Genomic DNA, 21,003 nt, shown 5'->3' on the forward strand with positions numbered 1-21,003 from the left:
TGATGTTTGAGGCTTGGGTTTTGGGCATGGCTTAAAAAGACATTTTGTGTTATTCGTCTGCCAGGCTTGACGTTATTCTCAGTAAAACTCTGCAACGAGTTTGAAAAGTGACACACAAACAAACTTTAATATTCTAAAATCTATTTTGCTTTGATTGGTGATCAGCAATACCTCACTGATTGATGAGATAATTGTGCGGATTTCGAATAAACTTCCCGCTCTGTCTTTGTCGCCTCGCATTTACAGTCACAGCAGCAAACGCGACTTCTCGTTTGTTCATTTGCTACTTAACGTTCGGTGGTTCCACGTGCACATAATGGACGACTTAATTCACATTACCGTTGTTTGTCTTCTTCCTGTTGGCTAATGTCGCTGTTCTCAATCACAGCATGAGCTGCGTGGTGAGCAATTAGCAGATATTAATCCACCCGTTTATCACATCACTCTTAGCGCCTGTGTTTCTGTGGGGAATGCCTTTCTATGCTGATGATGACCGAGTCATTCACCACGGTGGGTCTCATTCGATACGCTCGTGGAAGCATCATAAAGGGAAGCAGGTTAACCAAGGGCAGGCTGAGAAAGGCAACACAACCTTCAACAACACCTGCAGATGTTACCTGGAAGTGCTTTGGGGCGCATCAGAAGCACAGATAGTATATAAAACAGGACGACATGGAAGCTCCCAGACGAGAACATCGGCGCCGAACAAAAACAGCTCCTCGCCTGCCATGTTCCTGAAAGTCATGAGACGTCTTCCGCCGCGTACTCGTAGGCCTACATTCGGCCTTGCGCCATCTTTTTCTTGTTCTGTTGAGTTTTCTGCTGGACCGTCCCTTGCCCCATCTTTTCCAGGCATTGCCATGGCTTGTTCCTGAACATAGTCAACGTATCCTCGTACATCGGTTTGTGCGATACCCTACGAAAAGCTTCTTCATTTTCTTTTGTGTTTTCCTACAAAAGCCTGCAACGCGTGTCAATTTCCCCTCATCACATGCATGTGGTCTTTTCAAAATAAACTTTCGTCTTCACAGGAAACCCACTGGTTTATAGGAAAAGATTGTCGTTTGGGGGCCGTCACTCAAGTAAGCAAGTAACATTGACTTCTCGTTCCACATGAAGAACGAACGAAGGTTTCCTGGCTGAACCCGTCCACATCCTCAAGACTGCAATGATAACATAAGAAGATATTTCTTAGCATACCTACAAATTACGCATTATGTTTGGTAGGTATTGCTACGAATGCTGGATGAGAACAGCCGGAGATAGTAATTTAGCGGGAACTATGAGTGAAAAGGTTTATGAGAACTGACATGGTGCAGCGGACGCACATGGAACAGAAGCTGACCGTAAGTGGGTGCTCTCGATCCAATCGTGTTCCAGTGTGAGCAGCACTGATGAAAGCGTTGTTGAGAGATATATGCAGCGTCCTGCGTACCACTTTGGTCTTCATTAGAGAGCTCAGAGTGAGACGCGAAAGACCAGGAGAAGGAAAGCGATGAGGATCCTGTTTTCTCAGCCCATCACAACACACCACTAATGGTACAAATTTGAAAAAGAAAGTTTAATGCGCCGGACTTTATTGCACTTCAACCGCTACTGCTGCTGTTCCCGAGCCGATTTTGCTCTTTTTTAAAAGTGCACTCCGGGCAAACAGCCCCGTTGCACAAATGATGTTTTCGATCGAGCAATCTCCCAAAGGTCTGACCTTGGCAGCTTTTATCAGCTGATGAATACTTCGAAAAAGATTGCATTCTTTTCCAGACCAATACCACTGTACTCCTTTCTACCTTAAAGCGGAAAAAAAGATAATGCCCAATTGTAGATTTCGGCAAATTGATCATTTCACCCTGGTTGGGAAGGAAAGATATGACTGTTGATGGAATTTTATCTGTAATCTTCCAAAGGACATCTGAGACAGGACACCTTGAAAGAGCCCGGACAGAGGTCCAATTAAATTGTCTGTGTTTTGATAACACGTCTAAACAGCCAGTATCTAACATGCACCCACCATGAACTGAGAGCGACACTAGGTGTGCAATGCATGAATACCTGTCTTCCAGGTGTCTGTCACGAGCGGCTGATTGCCAATCAATTAGAAAAGGCCACGATGGAAAGTTAATTAGAGCGTTCACTGCAATGTCAATGGAGAGCTGTGGCGATGCTGCTGGTTTTCGTCTGTCACCACCACACCACAAAACAATCGACTGGCTCGTCTAGATCGGGCGACTTTTAGATGAAGACTTGGAGTAAAAGGCCTCTTTCATAGCGAGACGCCGGCTCACAGACGTCAAAGGACTGAGGTACATTCACTACGAACACAAGCAGCAAGAAGTGGGAAGAACATCAGTATGCCTCCTTTAAATGAAGCATTAATCTACAATACAATAAAACATTCACCGTCACGCAGAGAAAGGACCCAAATGTATAAACATCAGAATTAGAAAGTGTTTGTAACTTGTTCTTTGAGTAAATATATAACAAGAACCTACTGTGAACATTAAATGACGTTAATTATAGAGGTTTGATCCCACAAAAAACTATTTCCTTACCATTGACTTCCTTCCTGGTGCTCCCTTTAATACAGACAGACAAGGCTGTTCACTGGAGGAAGTTGCAATCATTGATTCTCGTTAAGGGGTTTGAAGCGAGTCATAAAAGGTATTCCTGCTGGAACTCTTCAGAACATAGCGGTGAGTGGACCGGTGACGTTACGGTCGCATGTTTGTGCTAAAATATGCATCGACAGCCAAACAGTGAACATCTCCGGAATGATTTTTTGTTGTTAAAGGTTCCCAACAAATTAGCATGACCTCGTCCCAGCTGGGCTCACAGCACACGCCCCCCACCCGGCCGTAGAATCCTCAGCACCTTGTTCAGACTCCGCCCCCCCCCCCCCCCCCCGTTTAATACTTCACCCACAAAATGACCATCACTCACCTGGTGTTACCGTGAACTCTTGAAGACAACTTTGTTTTTCTCACACGCCGCCGCGGTGAACGGAGAATCAAAGACCTGAAAAGAAGTCCTGATGACGAGAAGTGAACGGGGGCCGCGTTTCACTCATGATTCATTCACACGAATTCAACTAAAACACGTGAAAACAGCCACTGATTGTTTTCCTCTTCAGACGCTGGACTGCTGGTTGAAGGAGGGATCCAGTGGCTCTGATGTTAAGTCCATTGATCTGTTGTTGCTTATTTAAATCTGATGTCATCATCGCGCTTCCTGGTCCTCCAGCACACACTGCTTACAAGTCACGTTCTTGCTTCATGACGCAATTTCTGTGTAACAAACACATTTCAACATCCAGCACATTTCTGTGTTGCAGAAATCCGCCTTCTTCTCCAGCGTGAAGCTGTTCATAATCTCCCCTCTGCATTCGCTCTGAACATATACTTCAGACTTCCTGTCGCCTTCTTGCTTTTTGATGCATTTTGTTGTTTTTTGCACCGGTCTCCTCCCGGCTGAGGTTCTGTGTCATTCGGTTTGTCGTCCTTCATGTTTCTGCTTCCTTACTCCGGATTCTTGTGAGAGTATATTTTATTCATGAAAATACAGAGAGCTTAATCAGTAAGACTGTATACGAGGAGTAAAACGAGGACATTTGATAAGAGAGGGGTATTGCAATGCAAGTGGTAGAGGTCCACGGTGTCACAGGTCCAGGAAGGTTCTTGTGTTAAAGTCTAAGATCTCCGGGACTGTATACAGTTCAATGTTTTTTTCAGTTTAGGTTTTTTATTTTACTGTTTGAATAATGGGCCAGAATGAGGAGGACGAGCGCGTTTCAAGCAGCGCTCCCGCACGCCAGAGAAATGGCTGGCAGCCATGTTTAGTCAGTCAGGAGGCCCGTCCCGCCGGAGTTTGAGGGAGGGGGGAGTGGGGGGTGAGGAGGGAGTACGGGGAATTCGGGCCGAGGGGGTCGTTGTCATGACGATGGGGTGCAGCTAATGATGAATAATTATGTTTTTTGTTTTTTTTTAACATATTTTTTTCATCCCCTCCTCCTGTTGTGGAAATTGTGACCTCGCCCCTGATTTCCTGGTGCATGAAAAAGAACCAAACCAGAAATGACTGATGAACGGAGACGACACGGTGTTGCAGGGAATCCCGTTCGCTGCGGAAACAAACACTCCCCTCAGGGCAGGGTCGCTGCCATTTTGTAATATGTGCTTTTATAATATTATCCGGGTCACATGTGTTCAATATTCCACGGCTGGCTGTTTGCAGCCTTTGCCGAGTGCAGCTAATGGCAGCGCGCTAGCCTGTGCGACGGGGATCTAAAACGTGAAGAATGTTACCGGTTCTAAATTCACACAACTTCAGCTCCACTGCAGGAGAGTCAGAGATAAACAGGAAGTAGTGCGCCTGCCACACCTGAAGTGGTACGTGTGGCATTTACATCTTTGAAATAATTGATTGTTGATTGTGTGTTTTCTCCACTCGAGGAACCAAATGTCCTCACAAGATTCAAACGGGGACGTTTTTTTGACGCCTCTAATTTCTTGAAGGGTTCTTTGAATCGTCGGGGTGTGGATTAAAGGGGCACTTTGCCCAAATTGCAAAACAAGTATCTCATTTGCCTCCTGTGGTATCTTCCCTTTGCAAATACTTTCAGTGGAATCTGCCCAGGTTACGAGACACACACACACACACACACACACACACACACACACACACACACACACACACACACCCACAGTGTTTCCAAAGTAATGCCCTCACCTCTCACTGTGAACACGTATGAAATAGTTTCTGCTGAACAACTAGTTCCTGTTTAATCTTTATTGTGAGACAATCATTGTAAGGTCAGGGCTGGTGTTTGTCTCTTTCCTTTTGTCCGTCTCTCCAGACGTCCTGACTTCCTGTCTGTGGCTCTCAGCTCCTCTCGGTCTCTACTGAAGATTGAAATGTATAAATGTAATGTCTTGGCCAGGTCTCCCTTGAAAAAGAGATTTTTAATCTCAATGGGACTCACCTGGTTAAATAAAGGTTAAATATCAAAAAATAAAAGCGTCTCACAAAGGCATGCTTTTATTGCTTTAAGGGCTTTTTTTATTTCCTAAAACAGCTGATCACTGCATTTTTTAGCAAACATCCCTTAAACATGAATAAGCAGTGCATTTGTTGGGGACTACTTTCAGCAGCGGATTAATCCACATTTGTTGCTAGTGAGTGTTGGTGGAGGCAAGACGGTGTATGTGGGATTGATTCATAATACACTACTGTGTGTGTGTGTTTGTGTGTGTGTGAAAAAAGTAATGAATAGAAATTAATATATATATATAATCGCCAACCATCATTTAAGGACAAGCTTGCAATGACCGGGCGGGTGGGCGCTACGCTTCTGCGATGACGGGACGGCGTTAGCAGCTGTAACCGTCGTATGAGCTCAGTGCAGCGCGGCGGTGGTTAGCCAGCAAGTAGGCCACAGAAAGAGAGACTCACGTGCACTAAAGTTCACCTCAAGCACACACGGCCGGATCAGCTCCATAAACACTGATCACAACACACAGAGGCCGACGTTACTCCAATACATCTTTGCACTGCGTAGAGATATTTGCTGCTCATTAATGCTCTTGAATTTCCAATTTAGCACTTTATTTCTGTTGACTATACGTCTTACTCTCACTTCCTGGAAAGCTTAAGTGACAGCAGTGTAGCGATGCTTTGCTCATCCAGCTCCCTCCCGCTGTCACTCCCGTCTTTCACTCTCAAACCCAACGCTGCTGTGAAGCCACGAACGGCCATTTTATTAGCTGGCTGCTCATTTAACCTCGAGGTTTTGCCTCCTTTCAGCACGCGGATCCCTCAAAAACCAGCTCCATTGAAAGAACTTCCAGCTTTCAGAACACTTCAGTGCTGCTGAGATGAATGTCGAAAAGGAAAATGACGTGCAGGAAAACGTGCACTACATCGACACACACACACACACACACACACACGACATCTATACAAAACACACACACACGGCCATGTATTCACCCCTAACACACTTTCTAAGCAACTAGCACTTGTTTAACACACTCCCTCATACATGGCATCCCCCCCTCCCACACACACACACACACACACACACACACACACACACTCACTCACTCACTCTGTGGCAGCCAGCAGGTGGACGTGTGGGTGATTGAATGTGAGGAAGAGCCGAGACGACAAGCGTAGCATTCACCTTGATCAACAGCCCTTTCTCTGCTTTGAAGCGCGGTGCATGCTAACACTGCTGCTCTATTTTAACAAGCTAATCTGGGCAGAACGTCTCACACACACACACACACACACACACACGATGTTGCTGTATTTGGCGGCTCTGTGCATGTGAGTATGTGGAGGTTTGTCTGGTTTGTGTATTAGATAATTATATCAAATGTGTTCCTGTTTTATGTGAGTTCTAGTTTATAGACGACTGATCCTCGTGGTCAGTCGTCTGGTTTCGAGGTTATAATGGTTTCTCCTCTTGTCAAATCAAAACCTGAGATTGTATTATGTTCATGCGGTTTTGGTTGAAAACAGTCAGAATGTTATTTGATTTGCTTTGCGTGGCTCAATCCACTGTGCTATCGTGTGATTGTATCACAGCTAAGGGCCGTTTTAATCAAGTGTGGCAATAAGACAGTTATAGACACATTCTAATTTAAATATATTTTATATTAAAACATCCTAATGCTCACAATAAAATGCCCTCCTGGCTGCCTGCACACTCCCAGTTGGTTGGTATGCAACGTACACGCACGCAACGGTATCGTCAGTTATAGTCCGTCCATTCGAGTCACCCGTGTGCCGTGACCAGACCGCTAAGCTGCAACAGTTGTTCTTTTCCTGCCATTTTTAGGCATCACAGACAGCTTTAGGTGTATTTCCATCATTCTTTCAGACTTTTACGAAAACTCCCTAAGAGCACTTCTTGCAACCGTGACAGTAAGCCTCCATGTTGGCCGCGGGCGTGTGAGAGTTGTGTGGCGGCACGGCTAGTATTCATTTGTCACACGGAGAAGAAAACAATCCACCGGTACCCACAAGCAGATGTAGAAACGGCTTTAATGACTTGAGGAAAGTCATCGTCGGCAAGAAAAAAAACACGTGTTTGGACGAACAGACCGTCCGTCGTTTGGCTGGCGAGGACGGCCCCCCGTTACTTCACGGTGGGGGACAGCAGTCGGCGCGCGATGCCTTTAAGCCCTCTGAGGGCGTGGGTGGACTGGTGAAACGGAGCTCGCAGGCTGAGACCGGCTGGCGGTGACGCGGCTCCAGTCGAGGCTGTCGGGGGAATTGTTTCACGCTCGTCTCTCTCTCTGCAGAGGGAAGACAGTTACATCGGCCTCCACTGTCAAGACATTTTCCAGCTTGTGAAGTGAGCTTAGCTATAGGTACAAGACAGTGTGTGTGTGTGTGCGATAGAAAGATAGAACATAAAAAGAAGGATAGGCATCAAGTGTGTGTTTATATGCACTGGTGTAGCTGAAGAATATTGGTGTTGCAGAACGTGTGCGGAGATAGAAACCATGTATGTGTGCAGAGATGTATACTGCATGTACATAAGCGTGTGTGATGAAACGTCATGTAACAGTGAGATCATACAACTGACACAACTGTCTGTAATTTAGCGGCAACACCACGGTAGTGAAAACACTCCATTGCCAGTAATATTGCAGCATTTCAATGTTTTTCTTTGGATGAATGGTGGCAGTCAACTTGTGGAATTTCAAAATGAAAATACCGACAGTGAAGCAAAAGTGGATTGTAGTTTGACTCTGTGATTCATTGGAGTCGGGATGTATCGGGAGACACAAAGTGTACGGGGGAGCGTACAGTCCCGCTCAGCTAACTGCTAACGTCACCAGAGGTTGTATTGAGTTACATCATGATGCGTTCAAGCTCTATTTAGTTGATAGGTATACGATTATTCTCGAGTCTAACAGCGTCTGAGACCTGACAGGACGCAGTGAACTCACTGTCCCTATTGTTACCTGCTAGTTCTGCATCGTGAGCAACGAAAGCTAACTGACGTTAGCCTTTAGCAGCCGGCGGGCGGCACAGTCCTGCTGAGCTACCTGCCAACGTTGATGGGAGTTGCATTGAGTTACATCATGATGCTTTCAAGCTCCATTGACGTGATACGTTTTCATATTTTCTCTGAAATGTAGTGCGCCGCAGAAAAAGCAGACATTAAAGCACCTGTGCTAAATAGTTTTGAGATAGTTTGAGTCTAACTTTTGCCCGGTATTGGAATCATTTTCTTAAAATCCAATCATCTCTGCAGACTTTCCGTTGCAGTTTGTCCACTATCATACATGCAACTGTATGAAAATACCCCGTCACAGGCAGTTTGTCAGTCAGCCCAGATGTTATGCTTGCTTACTGTATGTTGGAGCTTTATGTCCCAGGAGGCGTCGGGTCGAGGGGCTACCGTATCATGCGGATGATGGCTCTTTTGTCTTGGGTGCCATCTGAGGAGACAAGGCGAGCGGGGGCAGTGGCGGTGGGTCACCAGGAATCCAAAATATGTTGCACCGCACACAAAGGACATGAGTTTGGTGGTGCCGGGCTGAATGAGCCGTCGTTTTGGTGGAAGACAAGAGGGGAGACGCCTTTCATTTGGTTTCCACCGGTGACCGTTTGAATATCGCACAAGCTGTTCTGCGGGTATCCGGGCGACGGCCAATGACGGCCTCTGATGCCGCTTCCATCTGACAGAGCTGACGGCGGAGTTGACGTCCGCGTCGCTCCGAAGCCGTCGGACAAAGAGGCGGACGCGTCTTGTTTTGTTTTTGTACGGTTTGCGAGATGAGTGATGTCTTCCGAGCTCATTATGAGGAGACTGTTGGTCTCAAACCCCTCTGTTCATCCGCAGCCAATGACAGCAGAGACCTCGTCACTCCGGGTGTTCTCTCAGGCAGAGAAGACAACTTCATGGTCACTATCAATCTCAACGTATTATAAAACTGGTGAACAGATTGCGGTAGATCATGGAGACGTTAGTTGGTCCTGAAAATGACAAAACAGAATATTTATCTGTTCTTAAGACCACCTAAAAGGTGTTAAAGGTAAATAAAACAAATGATTTGAATGAAACGATTATATTTAAAGGCAATGAGACATGAGTCTGATTACTCTAATTTATTTTATTTCTACTGTATCCGTTGTCTTGACCACCATCTAAATGTAGTTATATATATATATATATATATATATATATATATATATATATATATATATATTACTATAATAAAATGTTAGTGCCTTGCTCCAGCACACAATATTGACGCTAAAGAAGTTTTGTGCCCTCACAGCCATAAAAATATATATTTGTGTCAAATTTTCACTAAAAAGATGCAACCAGCAGTTTTGGGCAAGTTTTTGCAAAAGTTGCACAACAAAGTTTCAAGCATTTTGAATTCTGCTTTTTTTGTGTCATGATGCAACCACACGCTGGATTGGTGGTGGGTAATGTGATACGTTTTTGACGTGACGCAAATACTGTCAGAAAACTGTCTCTCTGACTTTCTGAAGTTGTTGAAAGACGATGTTTTTTCCGTCTCTTCGTGGAAGATGTCTCTGAGATCGTCCTCAACCAAAGAGGCGTAATAGACAGAGCGATGTGTTGAGGTGCTGTGTGCACTGTAGCTCTCGCTCAGGACGTCGTAAGAGATTCTACCAACACCGACACTCCTTTAATGCCATTTGGGATTATTCTATGGCGCATGAAACAGATGTTTAAACACAGTAAATGCATTTTTGTTTGTATTGTCTCAACTTGAACCGGCCTTGCAGTCAATTTCTTAACAGAACTAATATTATGACTTCTGTCCTCCAGCCAACATAACGTCTATTGTTCTGCTTTCATTCTCTTAACGTAAAACACACATTTCACCTTTTCTATGAAAACACATTTTCACGCACAAATACTTTCCCGCTCATTTAATGGCGCTGTCCTTCGTAAAGCTTTCCCCGCGATGTGCGTTCGCCATTTCTTGTGATTCCATTGCTGCAAACCGTTTAAAGATACGAGTACAGCAGCAGATACGAACGATGACTCGAGAGTTGTGGCAACACACCTATGAAGCCTCATTAGTAATCCAACGATGGATAACGTCAGACAAATGGTCCTGTTGAATGTTTTTCGACCTTACAGCCTCTCCTCTCTGTGTTCAGTCAAAGTTTCACAGAATATTTGTCACGTGACTGTTGGCCTCAGCCGAGTCAATCATGGCTTCCCAGTTGCGCTGAGTAGCTCAGAATTGATTGTTTTCCACGATATTTGGTTTTGGAGATGTTTGATGAAGGGATTTTCCTAAATTGTCACAATCGTAAGCTTTGATTCGGTTGCTTTTCCTGACCGAAGCTTTTTTCACACATGATGCGTTCACGGACCGTCAGAAAGTTGAAAATCCGACAATCATGTTTCTTTTTACATCTTCTGGCTGTGAGGAATGGTGTGATTTGGGGGATTTAAAAAACAAGATGTTTTCCTGGTTGAGAACGCTCCACTTCACCTTCTCACAGACGTGATCGCTCACTTTAAATGTTTTCTGTTTGGTGCCGGGCAGGAAGCCTGAAGTGGGTTTAACTGCCTGCTGCTGGAAGGAGCATTTCTGATCAAACATATGAGTTTTGTTTTCCACTGCTAACGTAAAAGACAGTGAAGCTTTAAACATATGTACCTTGTTGCACTGATATGGCGTGTCAGTACTGTAATCTGGCTAAAATGTCCAATTAAAGACACCTCAGGCCAATCAAACAGTATATTTGTCATAATAGGCGTGATGAAGCGTAAACCGGAGTCCAGTCTGTTGAGATGAATTGATTTCGAGTTTGACAGAAACGCGTGAGTACGGCGGTTGAACCTCCTGCTTGTAAGCTGTTGCTACACAACTGTGATGCAGACAGAGACAGAAAGAGTGCGAGCAGGTAGCGGCGGGAGGCGGCGCTGTGTGTGTGTGTGCACGTGTGTGTGTGTGCGTGTGTGTGTGTGTGCACGTGTGTGTGTGCGTGTGTGAGCGTGTGTGTGTGTGTGTGTGTGTGTGTTTTGGGGGTGTAGCTGTGGAGAATAACAGCCGATGCGGGAAGCGAACTTCTGCTAAAAGAGAAAGGAAATGAAACATTGGCGCCCAAAGCTCCCCATACTCTCACTCGCTTCCACTTCGGTGAGCTTGTGTTCAGAGCATTAAGACCTGGGTAGGTGGGGGGGGGGGGGGGCGTACAAACTGAAAGGCACTGGTTACACCCCCCCCCCCCCCGCCCCCCCAAGGAAAATGTCCACCGGCCACCGAGCAACCCCCCCAAACACACACAGAGCAGGGTCCTCACTGCCTGCCACCTCCAGCTGTCGCCAAAGGGGACAAAAGGAGGTGTGGGGGTGTTTGTGAAGGAGTTGGAGGGATGGGGGGGTTTGAATAGAAAGATAAACTGAAGAGCCCCCTACACACACACACACACACACACACACTAATCAACACACACACACACTCCCCAGGAAAGACCTTGTCATCTGCATCAGGCAGCATCTCCTCTCTTTGCCCCCTCACTTTATTTTCTAAGCCGAACTGCACACAGTGGTACGATGGGACACACACACACACACACACACACACACACACACACACACCTTCCTGTCTTAATGCTCTAACCCTCCTCCCGTGTTTGCTGCAGCTGTTAGTCCTCCATTGGTCTCAGCGCCTCCTTCTCCACTCTCCGCAGCTAATAACTCATTAGCCCTGTTTGTTGATTAGTCCTGGGGGTGGCCACGGTGTGTGTGTGTGTGTGTGTGTGTGTGTGTGTGTGTGTGTGTGTGTGTGGTGGGGGGGTGACATCCCTAAGTAACAGCACAAACTGTAACTGTCAACTGCACTCTCTCTTTGGCAAAGAAGATGAAGATGAACACAGCAGATCCATCGATCTGAGTGAAAAGGACCTTTTTATAACTTCAGAAAGAACAAAAAGTGAAATGCGTCCGTCTTGTTTCTCGCGTGTGTTGAAGCGATTTAATTGGCTTCCTCGTTGTAAAGAGAACATTTCAGAGAAACTGCAGGATTCCTGTGAATTTTTAGTTTTTTGGTCAAGTGTAGCACTTCTTAATCCGAAGGTTTCACACTTTAAGCTCCATGTGAACTCTGGTCGCTGTTCAGTGAGACTGAAGTCAGCCTGCATGTATTGTTTGAGTGCAATCATTGTTCCATGCAAAAGTCACTTCACTTTTTGCTTCATTTAAAATTCATTTTTTGATTAAAAAATATCAGTTTGCCATTTATTGAGGGAGACTTTCTTCAGCGAACATAAACATACATTTTCCTTTCAGCAACTGATACTTGGTTGTTCAGGCCAATGAAGATATTAGTATTTGATATTACAGTTTGTGCAGGATCCCTTTAATTTGGTTGTTGACAATAATACCACATGATGTGCGTAGAGGGATATTTTACAATTTAAAAACTGGAATCTGAATTTGTTCAAACATACTTTGGTTATTTCTATCCTGCAAACATTCGGCTGGCAGACGTTTGGATTCGACGTGGCTGAATCCAGATGAAACATTTGGTGTTTTCTGAGAATATGATTGATTGAGTTGTTTGTACAGATGGTTACTCCCCCGACGATGACGGGACCGCCTGGCTGTTACCCTCTTTATGTATTTATCTTCGTCACGTGACGTCAGCAGCCGTCCCTCGAATCCTTTCACAGCTCTTATCAGCTTGACTTTTCCTACAACTGTGCAAAGCCATCTTCTCACCAAGTCTCACCAGTGCCGGCGGGGACGACTCTTCTGCTCGCTGCTCCGAAGAGAAATCCTGATGTTGCAGGAATCTGTTCCTTGAACTGAGCAGCAGCTTGTCGGCGTCGGAGGACCGACCCGTCTGAAGATGTTCCTCCAGTCAGCAGAGAGCGAGAGAATGTCGGCGCTCTGACGGAATGATTTTCATTTGTTTGAAGGGAAACAAGGTTTGAAGGCTCAGCGTGAGCGGGAATGAGTTGTTTTTCCTCCTTCCTCCTTTCCTTTCCTTATTTCCTTATGGCCTCATCCCTCCGCTCCTCTCCCGCTCGCTCTGCCGCTCCTTAATCCCTTCCTCCTCCTGCTTCTTTTTCGCCTCCTTCTTTGCTTTTCCTTTCTCCTCATTTTGTTCTCCCCCCACCCCACCCCTCCCCCCCTGTTGCTCTCTCTCTCTCTTGTCCTCACCTCCTCTTCCTCTCCTCCTCCTCCTGTCGGCAACATGTGGAGCCGTCACCGTGGCAACGAGGGGAGGTGACGTGCTGTAGACAGGCAGGGAACGGAGGGAGGGAGGGATGGGAGGAATATAAGGAGGAGCCCCACAGCACACTTTGTAGTCTCTCTCTCTCCCTCTCTCTCTTTCTGTCTCTCTCTCTCAGAAAAAACAAACAGCATCTCATTCCTCTCTGTGGAGGTGTTGGAGGCTGCTGCTCCTCTTCCTCCTCTCCTCTTCCTCCTCTCCTCTTCCTCCTCTCCTCTTCCTCCTCTCCTCTCCTCTCTTTGAGCGTGTGCTCAATTGCGCCCAAAATAAATGGAAAAGATCGAAGAAAAATCCGTTGGTGCAATTTTTTTTGGTGCTCTTTTTGCAACGGATGAGAAGCGGATGGCGGGAAGAAAAAAAACAAAGTGGAGGAGGAGAGGAAGCTGGGAACTTTCTTTTTTTTTGCTCAAAGGAGAGAAAGGACATGATGGGAGGTGATGAAACTCCCTCTCTCTCTCTCTCTCTCTCTCTCTCCCTCTCTCCTCCTCCTCCTCCGCCGCCGGTGCGGTGCCGTCTCTGATCGGTGGTGTCGGTGCAGCCGGACTGGAATGGGGGAATAGACGCGGGAGGAGGTGTCTGTTGCGTCACCTCACCATGGATTTTTGGTAGGATTGAATTGTTGTTCTGCATGCCGATGTGCTCCTGATAACCTCATGCTGTTCACCCTTCCTGCCATTTAACACGAACATCTTCACCAAACGCCGAAGACGACGAGTCTCTCCTGCTGTTGCTCCTCTCTTCATTCATTCATGTTGGATTGGGGGGGGGGGGGGCTGCACATTTCTACGCACAAAACATTGCATATTATAGTTTGTTGCAGCCAAATTCATTCTTTTTGTCTGAAATGCTTCCTGATGTAGTTGATTCGTGTCGTGCGGTCCAGTAACGCGTCTGAGAGGCGTGAGTCTCCGTGGAGACGGGACACTGATCGACGGCGCGCCCGGTCGACGGGCTCAGCTGCATCTCATCGTAACGCTGTAATAACGCTCCGTCCAACGAGGAGCCGCCGCTGCTCTTCATCCTCCCTCCCAACTTTAAATCACCGTTGTGCTTTCTGATTTAAGGCGGTGTTCAACTCGGAGGAGTGTGCTCATATGTGTGCAGTGTGTGTGATGTCACTCAGAGATGGAGTCACTGGCGAAGATGTGAGGGCAATGAAAAAGCATATGAAGGGAAATGAATATTGATTCTGTTAGATTCGTTGATGAAAGATCATTTTCAGTGAGGAAAATGTCGGCATTTTACAGCGCTTCAGGTTTTTCTTTGGTGTGTGAGGACTTGTGCATTTGTGTGGGTGCAGCGTGCACATGAGTGTGTACAAGTGTGCACCTGCTGGTGTGAGCGTATCAAATTGTGATTCTGCATATTAGAAACATACAAATACTTACGTGTGTGTGTGTGTGTGTGTGCGTGTGTGTGTGTGTGTGTGTGTGTGAGCGCGTCAATGTTCCTGTGTGCTTGTTTGCCGAAAGGTTTTTGTTAAAAACCCCCGGCTGAACTTTTCTCTAAGGCCCGGGATGAATCAGAGGTGAGGGACGGATCTTTGTTTCCTGCAGCGGTCGTCGTGGAGGATAACAATAGCCGGCCGCCGCTCTCCCTCTGACCTTTCTTCACCCGTTCTGAATCCAAATCCATCTGCCTTTTGTCTATGGAAGCCTGGCTTATCCACCCCCCCCTTCACACACACACACACACACACACACACACACACACACACACACACACACACACACACACACCCTAACCAGGAGACCTAACCCCTCCAAATGCTGCACACATTATTTATTTCTACCACCTCCTCCTTTTTTTCTGAATTGACTTGAACATTTTCTTCAGTAGTAGAAGCTGCAAAGCAGATTATTCTAAGCAGATGTATTAGAATGAAACCTGAGCGTGGATGGAGCTGGTCAAAGAGGAGACGATTTGAATGCAAAATGTAAATCAAAAAGAGGAGAAAAACGGTAAAAGGCGTTTCTTTTCCCTCTCTTTTTTTGAGGGTTTCTCCCCCCCACCCCCTCCCTCCTGTTCGGAGACGCCTGTCTTGTCGGTGGGGAGTGTGTCTGATATTTGCTGAAAAAGGGCTGAACCCAGCAGCGTGTGCAGCCGGCAGCCTTGACGGGCTGTTAATGCTTCCTCCTCTCAGGCAGGAGGAGCTGCGCGCTGTATGTTAAACCACGTTGGCCCATGTGAAATGGGATATTTGCAAGTTCAATCGCTTGTGCACGGGGGTAGATGGACAATAGAGGTGCAGGCATGAAAAGAAGCTCCCTCTTCCCTCCCGGGGGGGGGGGGGGGGGGGGGGACATAATATTTTTCATTACATTTCCTGCCGCTCTCTCAAATGGACTCGATCGAAACGTCTGATCCTCCTCCAGAAGCAAACTGGAGTTCCTGTTTGCTTTTCCCTTCATCATTTAAAAAGAATCATTTAAATAAGACATCTGAACCATTGAAGTCTGGAGTGCTGCTTCATTCCGGCTGTGTTGCTTTTAGGCCCCAAATCAACACAAAAGTCAGGGAAGATTATTCCTACATCAACCTATAATGTACCAAATGTTACATTTCCTTTTCATGTCTGAAAGTGTTGAAAAACCACCGAGTCAGGAAAGGCCTCGGAGCGGCAGATCCTCCCGTCGTCGGGAAACAGGTGACGCTCATGGCAAGAGGATAAGAATGGTGTAACGCACACACGGGCGTCCAACGCTGCGCTGTGTTGCTGCAGAGCACGCATTGGCTCGTGTGTGAATGTCCCGCCTCCCAAACATTTGGTTTTCAATCGTTGCACATTTCTGCTTCATCTGGCTCGTTTTTCACAGCTGCGATCTAACAAGTAGTCCATCCCCAAGACTCTCTCTCTCTCTCTCTCTCTCTCTCTCTCTCTCTCTCTCTCTCTCTCTCTCTCTCTCTCTCACTCACTCAACGACACACACTCCTCCACCCCCTCTGCTGTTACTAACAACTGCAACCAAACTTGATTAAGCAGGTGGGGTCAGGCTACATTTGTTTGAATCAATAGACGTGCGAGGCATCCATGATAAAGAGGCCGTGTGTGTGTGTGTGTGTGTGTGTGTGTGTGTGAGTGTGTGAGGCTTTTGGAAACGCCGGCATCTGTCCCGTGAAAAGATGACTGAGCTGTTACAGTTAGCGCCCTGAATTATGGGCCATTAGTAGCCGAGCGCGACGCAAATCCCTCCCCATGAAACTTAATTTGACAAAACAATGAGACGACTCGGGGAGTAAAATGACAAATGAAGTGAATTGATCCGTGAAAAAAATACATTCTGCAGAAAGATGATTGCGGTGGAAGCATGTGGAATGAGCAGTCATGCATTATTAATGGCCCTGCCAAGCCCACGCCGCTACCGGCGACACCGCTCAGCTACTGTTGTTGATGACGCTCCTTCGATATTTCTGCTGCGATCTTTTACATTAAGACACAAAAATAAAAAGACACATTAAACACACAAACTGCAAAAAAACGAATGCAATATTAACATCTGCAGCCGTACGAACAGCACCCCTTGCATTATGTCCATGACTGATGCATTCGGGTGCTGGTAGATGAATCCTTTATGTGTTCTGTACTCCAGAGCAGGATTTCTCACCTTATTTTTCTTCATATCGTCTTCCGTGGCAGTGAGAGAACGGTCTTCAGCGCGGCGCCCACGGTCAGAGACGCCCACTGTGTCCCCTTCAAGGCCGTCACATTACTATGCAACCAGCTTTTACAGCACGGCTCAGAGCTCCCCCGAGCAAATTGGACGCCCCACAAAGCATCGGACAACTGTCGTCCCCCATTGTGGGTCTTTCTGCGGGCGCTCTTTATCGGGTGCTGAATGCGGAGGCAGCAATGAATGAAATCATGGGGTGTGGGTGTGGGGGGGGGGGACAATCCGTGTGCAGGGTGGAGCGGCCCTTTCTCCCCACCTCCCAGGGTTTCTGGGGTTTCTCTGTGCTGACGGGGCGAGGCAGGAGGGATTGGAAGGCTGACCCCTTTCTCTCCCGACCGCTTTCAAAGCCTCCTTTCCATTAACTCACCACGCCGCACCTCGTCTAATCTCTGCGTCCTCCACCACCGAGGGACGGGGACGAACCTCTCCCTGAGCACCTTTCCTCAACACTCCTCTCCGGCACAAATGTAACAAAAAAAAACATCTGAATGTGCAGCATACCAATTACAATCAGGGCAAGCGAATGATGGATGAAAGATGGGGAATTTCTCTTTCACCGTGCTGCAGAGACAAAGCAGAGTCAAGAAGAAGCTTTTGCTGTTGATTTCTTTAGATAACTCTGGTCAGGAGGAATTGTAAGGCCTTAGCATCGGCGCTGCAATTCGTAGCTCTTCTGTCTGGGTTCTCGCCTCGCTCTTTGTTGTCGGGATCATTACGCGGTGTGTAATAATGGGGAAACGATGGAGCCTGTTGTTAACTCTTAGTACTCGGCTCACATTATCGCCGTGCTGGTTTTTCAGGCACTCAAGAAGCAAACAGACTTTTTTTTTTGGTATCGTACAGTGTGCGTCCATTGTGTCATCTTCAGCAGCGGTCCGCGTGAAAAGAAATCCTTCATCTCCAGTTTTGTTTGCCGAAGGATCTGGTTCTCACGTTTAAAAGTGCCGCCGAGGTTCGGCATTGGGGTTCGGCATTGGGGTTCGGCATTGGGGGAGGCACCTGCTCGAGGGGGCCGAGCTGTCTGTCGACCTCCGCTCACAATGGTGGAGGAAAAAAAAGAAACAATTCCTCCAATATAGCGAGCGGTGTGTTGAGCCGTCTGGGCAGAATGCTTCGCCTGACGGAGTTTATGCATTCTATCCACTCCTGAGCACAGATGGCGGAACAAACGCTTGTGATTATAGTTGTCATCGAGCGCAGTGATATGCATATTTATGTTGTTTCCCAAAAAGGAAATGAAAGAACCATGTGATTCACACATTCATCTCCCGGTGTAGAATCAAACGCTTTGGGTTTTTGGTTTCTTGGGGGGGAGTCTTGTTTTTTGGACCGTTTGGTGGATGCTTTAATCCCAGGATGTTCCATTCAAACAGTCCAGCAGGTGATTTTGCAGATGAGTTCCTCTTGTTTGATTGATCAGTGACATCACCCCTCATAGTTTTTTGGGGCTGTAAGTGAAGTGTGCATACTTTTAGGTACGTAGTTTTACACTCCTGCAGCTTGTTCCACCTCTCACCGTCATGAGCGCAGACATTCGAAGCATGCTGGACGAATCAAAGAGTACCACGCTCTGCCTGTTGAGCTTCACAGGGAGCCACTTACCTCCGATAAGAGTAATGATAGAAACATATTATTAACCGTATTTATCTGTTCGTTTGTGGCCCACAGGGAAGCCAGATCGACCAGATCCCCACCAAGTACAGCCAGGCGGAGTCGACCAAGTTCCTGGTCCTCACCGTCGTGTCCATCCTGTGCATCGTCGGCGTGCTGCTGGCCTCCACCGTGGTCTACTGCCTCCGCCACCGCTCCCACCACAAGCTCAAAGAGAAGCTCACCAATCTGGGGACAGATACTGGCAGCGATGCTACCGCCACCTATCAGGTAGGAAGTGCTACAGCGCCGTTTGTGAATTTGAACTGAAAAGATGGGTTTTTTTTTATAACTTAGGGATGGTATGGAACCAGTCGCCAGAAACAAATGTTGGAATTGTTACGTTTCTGAAAACCACGTGATACGTTGAATTTCGACATTTCTGAACCCAAAAAAAGTTTAATAAATAACTTTGATATCAGCCTCGTATCACGCTCGCAGAAACTCACAATGCAAGTGGTTAACGTTGTTAAATAATTGGTTAGGTTTAGGCCGGCGGCAACCTCGGGTTCTGAAAAGTGAAGTCAATAATAAGTGACTTTACTTGCATTCTCTCTAGCGTCCACCAGGGGGCGACTCCTCTGGTTGTATAGAAGTCTATGAGAAAATGACTCTACTTCTCTCTTGATTTATTACCTCAGTAAACATTGTAAACATGAGTTTATGGTCTCAGTCTCTAGTTTCAAGTCTTCTTCAATACAGCATGATGTTCATTTAGTACATTATGGTCCATTTAGAGTCACACAGACCATAAAGCAGGGGATGCTTTAGGGCGGGGCTACACGCTGATTGACATTTTGCTGCCACAGCCTTGTCCAGTCTGGGAGTTGTCCGTGTTTTCGTCTCACAACTTCAACTCTTTCACAGTGCGTCACTTCATGAAAGTTGAATTCAGTGTTCGATGGGTCTTAGCTCCACCCTCTTCCGTCACAGTTGCCGACGGCATAAATTCTGAGCTCTCGGTCTCAAAGCCACAAACCAATGCGTGTCGTCACGGTGACTATGTCCATCTCTCATACACCGTCTATGGGTTTAGGCAACACAACTATTGGCCAAAGAGTGAATGTCTCTCTTGATTTGTTTGGATTTATCTGTCGAGGTGATGGTATCTAGTAATTCACTGGGTAAGAAAGCGAATATAACAGGAGAGTCTATAAAATATATGACATCATTTAGCATATGAGGAATATGTTATTTCTGCTGTTCTATTCAGTTAATCATCTCCTCAGATGTGTCTTGTAGCCACTGGTTTGTTTCATACACATCAAGTATGAATGTGTGTAATGTATCTCACGGATTCACTTTTGTCATTGTGGATTTGAAAGTCCCCTTTTAGAGAGAGAGCGCCGTACTTTACCTCACGTACTTTAGAGTCGGTGGCTAAAAGCTTTTTACTTTGGGACTGGCGGTCGGGTGAAGAGGAAAGAAACCTTTTACTGTGTCAGTGATGCAACCCAATCAACAGCTCTTATTTTATTCTGCTAGAACTCGATTGATGGCCAACTGTGCTCGGCCCCCTGCTCTCATCTGTTGCTTGACACATGAAGCGATATCACCAATCCAACAGGTCCCCCCCCCCCCCCCTCCTCCCCCCTTCTCTCTGCTTGCTGTAATTATCCTTTGGCCCAAATAGCCGGGTGTGAAATTTAATTTACAGAATCCAATATTAAGTGGCTTTTTGAGCAAAGCATTAGATCGGAGATATTTCCCGTCTCTCCGTCTCTCTCTCCCTGACCTTTTCCACGCCATGTTTTTAAATGAGAGTGGTCCTGTGGGCGTTGATTCTATAATGAGCCCGGCCCATCCCCTAAGTGCTTACATGTGATGCTCTCCTCCGGGGAGTGTTAACTCCTGAAATAGACTGTGCTGCCTTTACAGAGGTTTACCCCGCGGGCTGGTAGAGATTCATAATGTTAATCTATTGTTTACCGATGAGGCAGAAGATGGAAACGTTCAAAAAATATATATATAAAAGGACACAAGATTTAACTTCCAAGTAAAAGAAGAAAGTGTTTCTGAAAGTCTGACGTGTCCAATGATCCACCCTCCTCTGTCTACGTAAAATATGAGCTTTTTCCTCGGCATGAGCAACTTATCTTCACGGTTACTCGCCTCCGAGATTCGCTTTAAGCCTCTAATTGGAAAACGCTAATTCAAATTCACAAGTCTTGCGTTTGTGCAATATTCTTCTGGTTAACAGCGAACAAAAAGGCAGGTTTACTCAGCCCCGCTTTGCCCGGGCTCCCAAAAGCTCTCCCAGTTGATCCTCTTCCTCTCTGTCGTCTTCATCGAGTCTCGACAGCGAGCCGTCGTCATCCTCCTCGGTGTTCAGCTCCCATCTTAGCCGTGTAAGCCTCGTCTCTTTGTCAGCGCCGCGGTGCTGGAGGGGGGGGAGGGTGTGTGTGTGGGGGGGTTCCCTGGGCTGGATTCTGTGT

At 46.6% G+C, this 21,003-nt stretch overlaps 1 protein-coding gene across 1 annotated transcript in view; it reads left to right on the forward strand.

Moving 5' to 3' along the window:
- Positions 1-21,003, forward strand: part of LOC306789304 (receptor-type tyrosine-protein phosphatase N2-like) — a 150,601-nt gene that overhangs the window by 89,654 nt on the left and 39,944 nt on the right. The window contains exon 13 of the mRNA XM_079285192.1: positions 18,587-18,799. Coding sequence (XP_079141318.1) covers positions 18,587-18,799 — 213 coding nt within the window. The remainder of the gene's footprint in view (positions 1-18,586; positions 18,800-21,003) is intronic.

Source organism: Melanostigma gelatinosum (genome assembly GCF_949748355.1).
Source record: "Melanostigma gelatinosum genome assembly, chromosome: 15".
Taxonomy (NCBI): Eukaryota; Metazoa; Chordata; class Actinopteri; order Perciformes; family Zoarcidae; genus Melanostigma; species Melanostigma gelatinosum.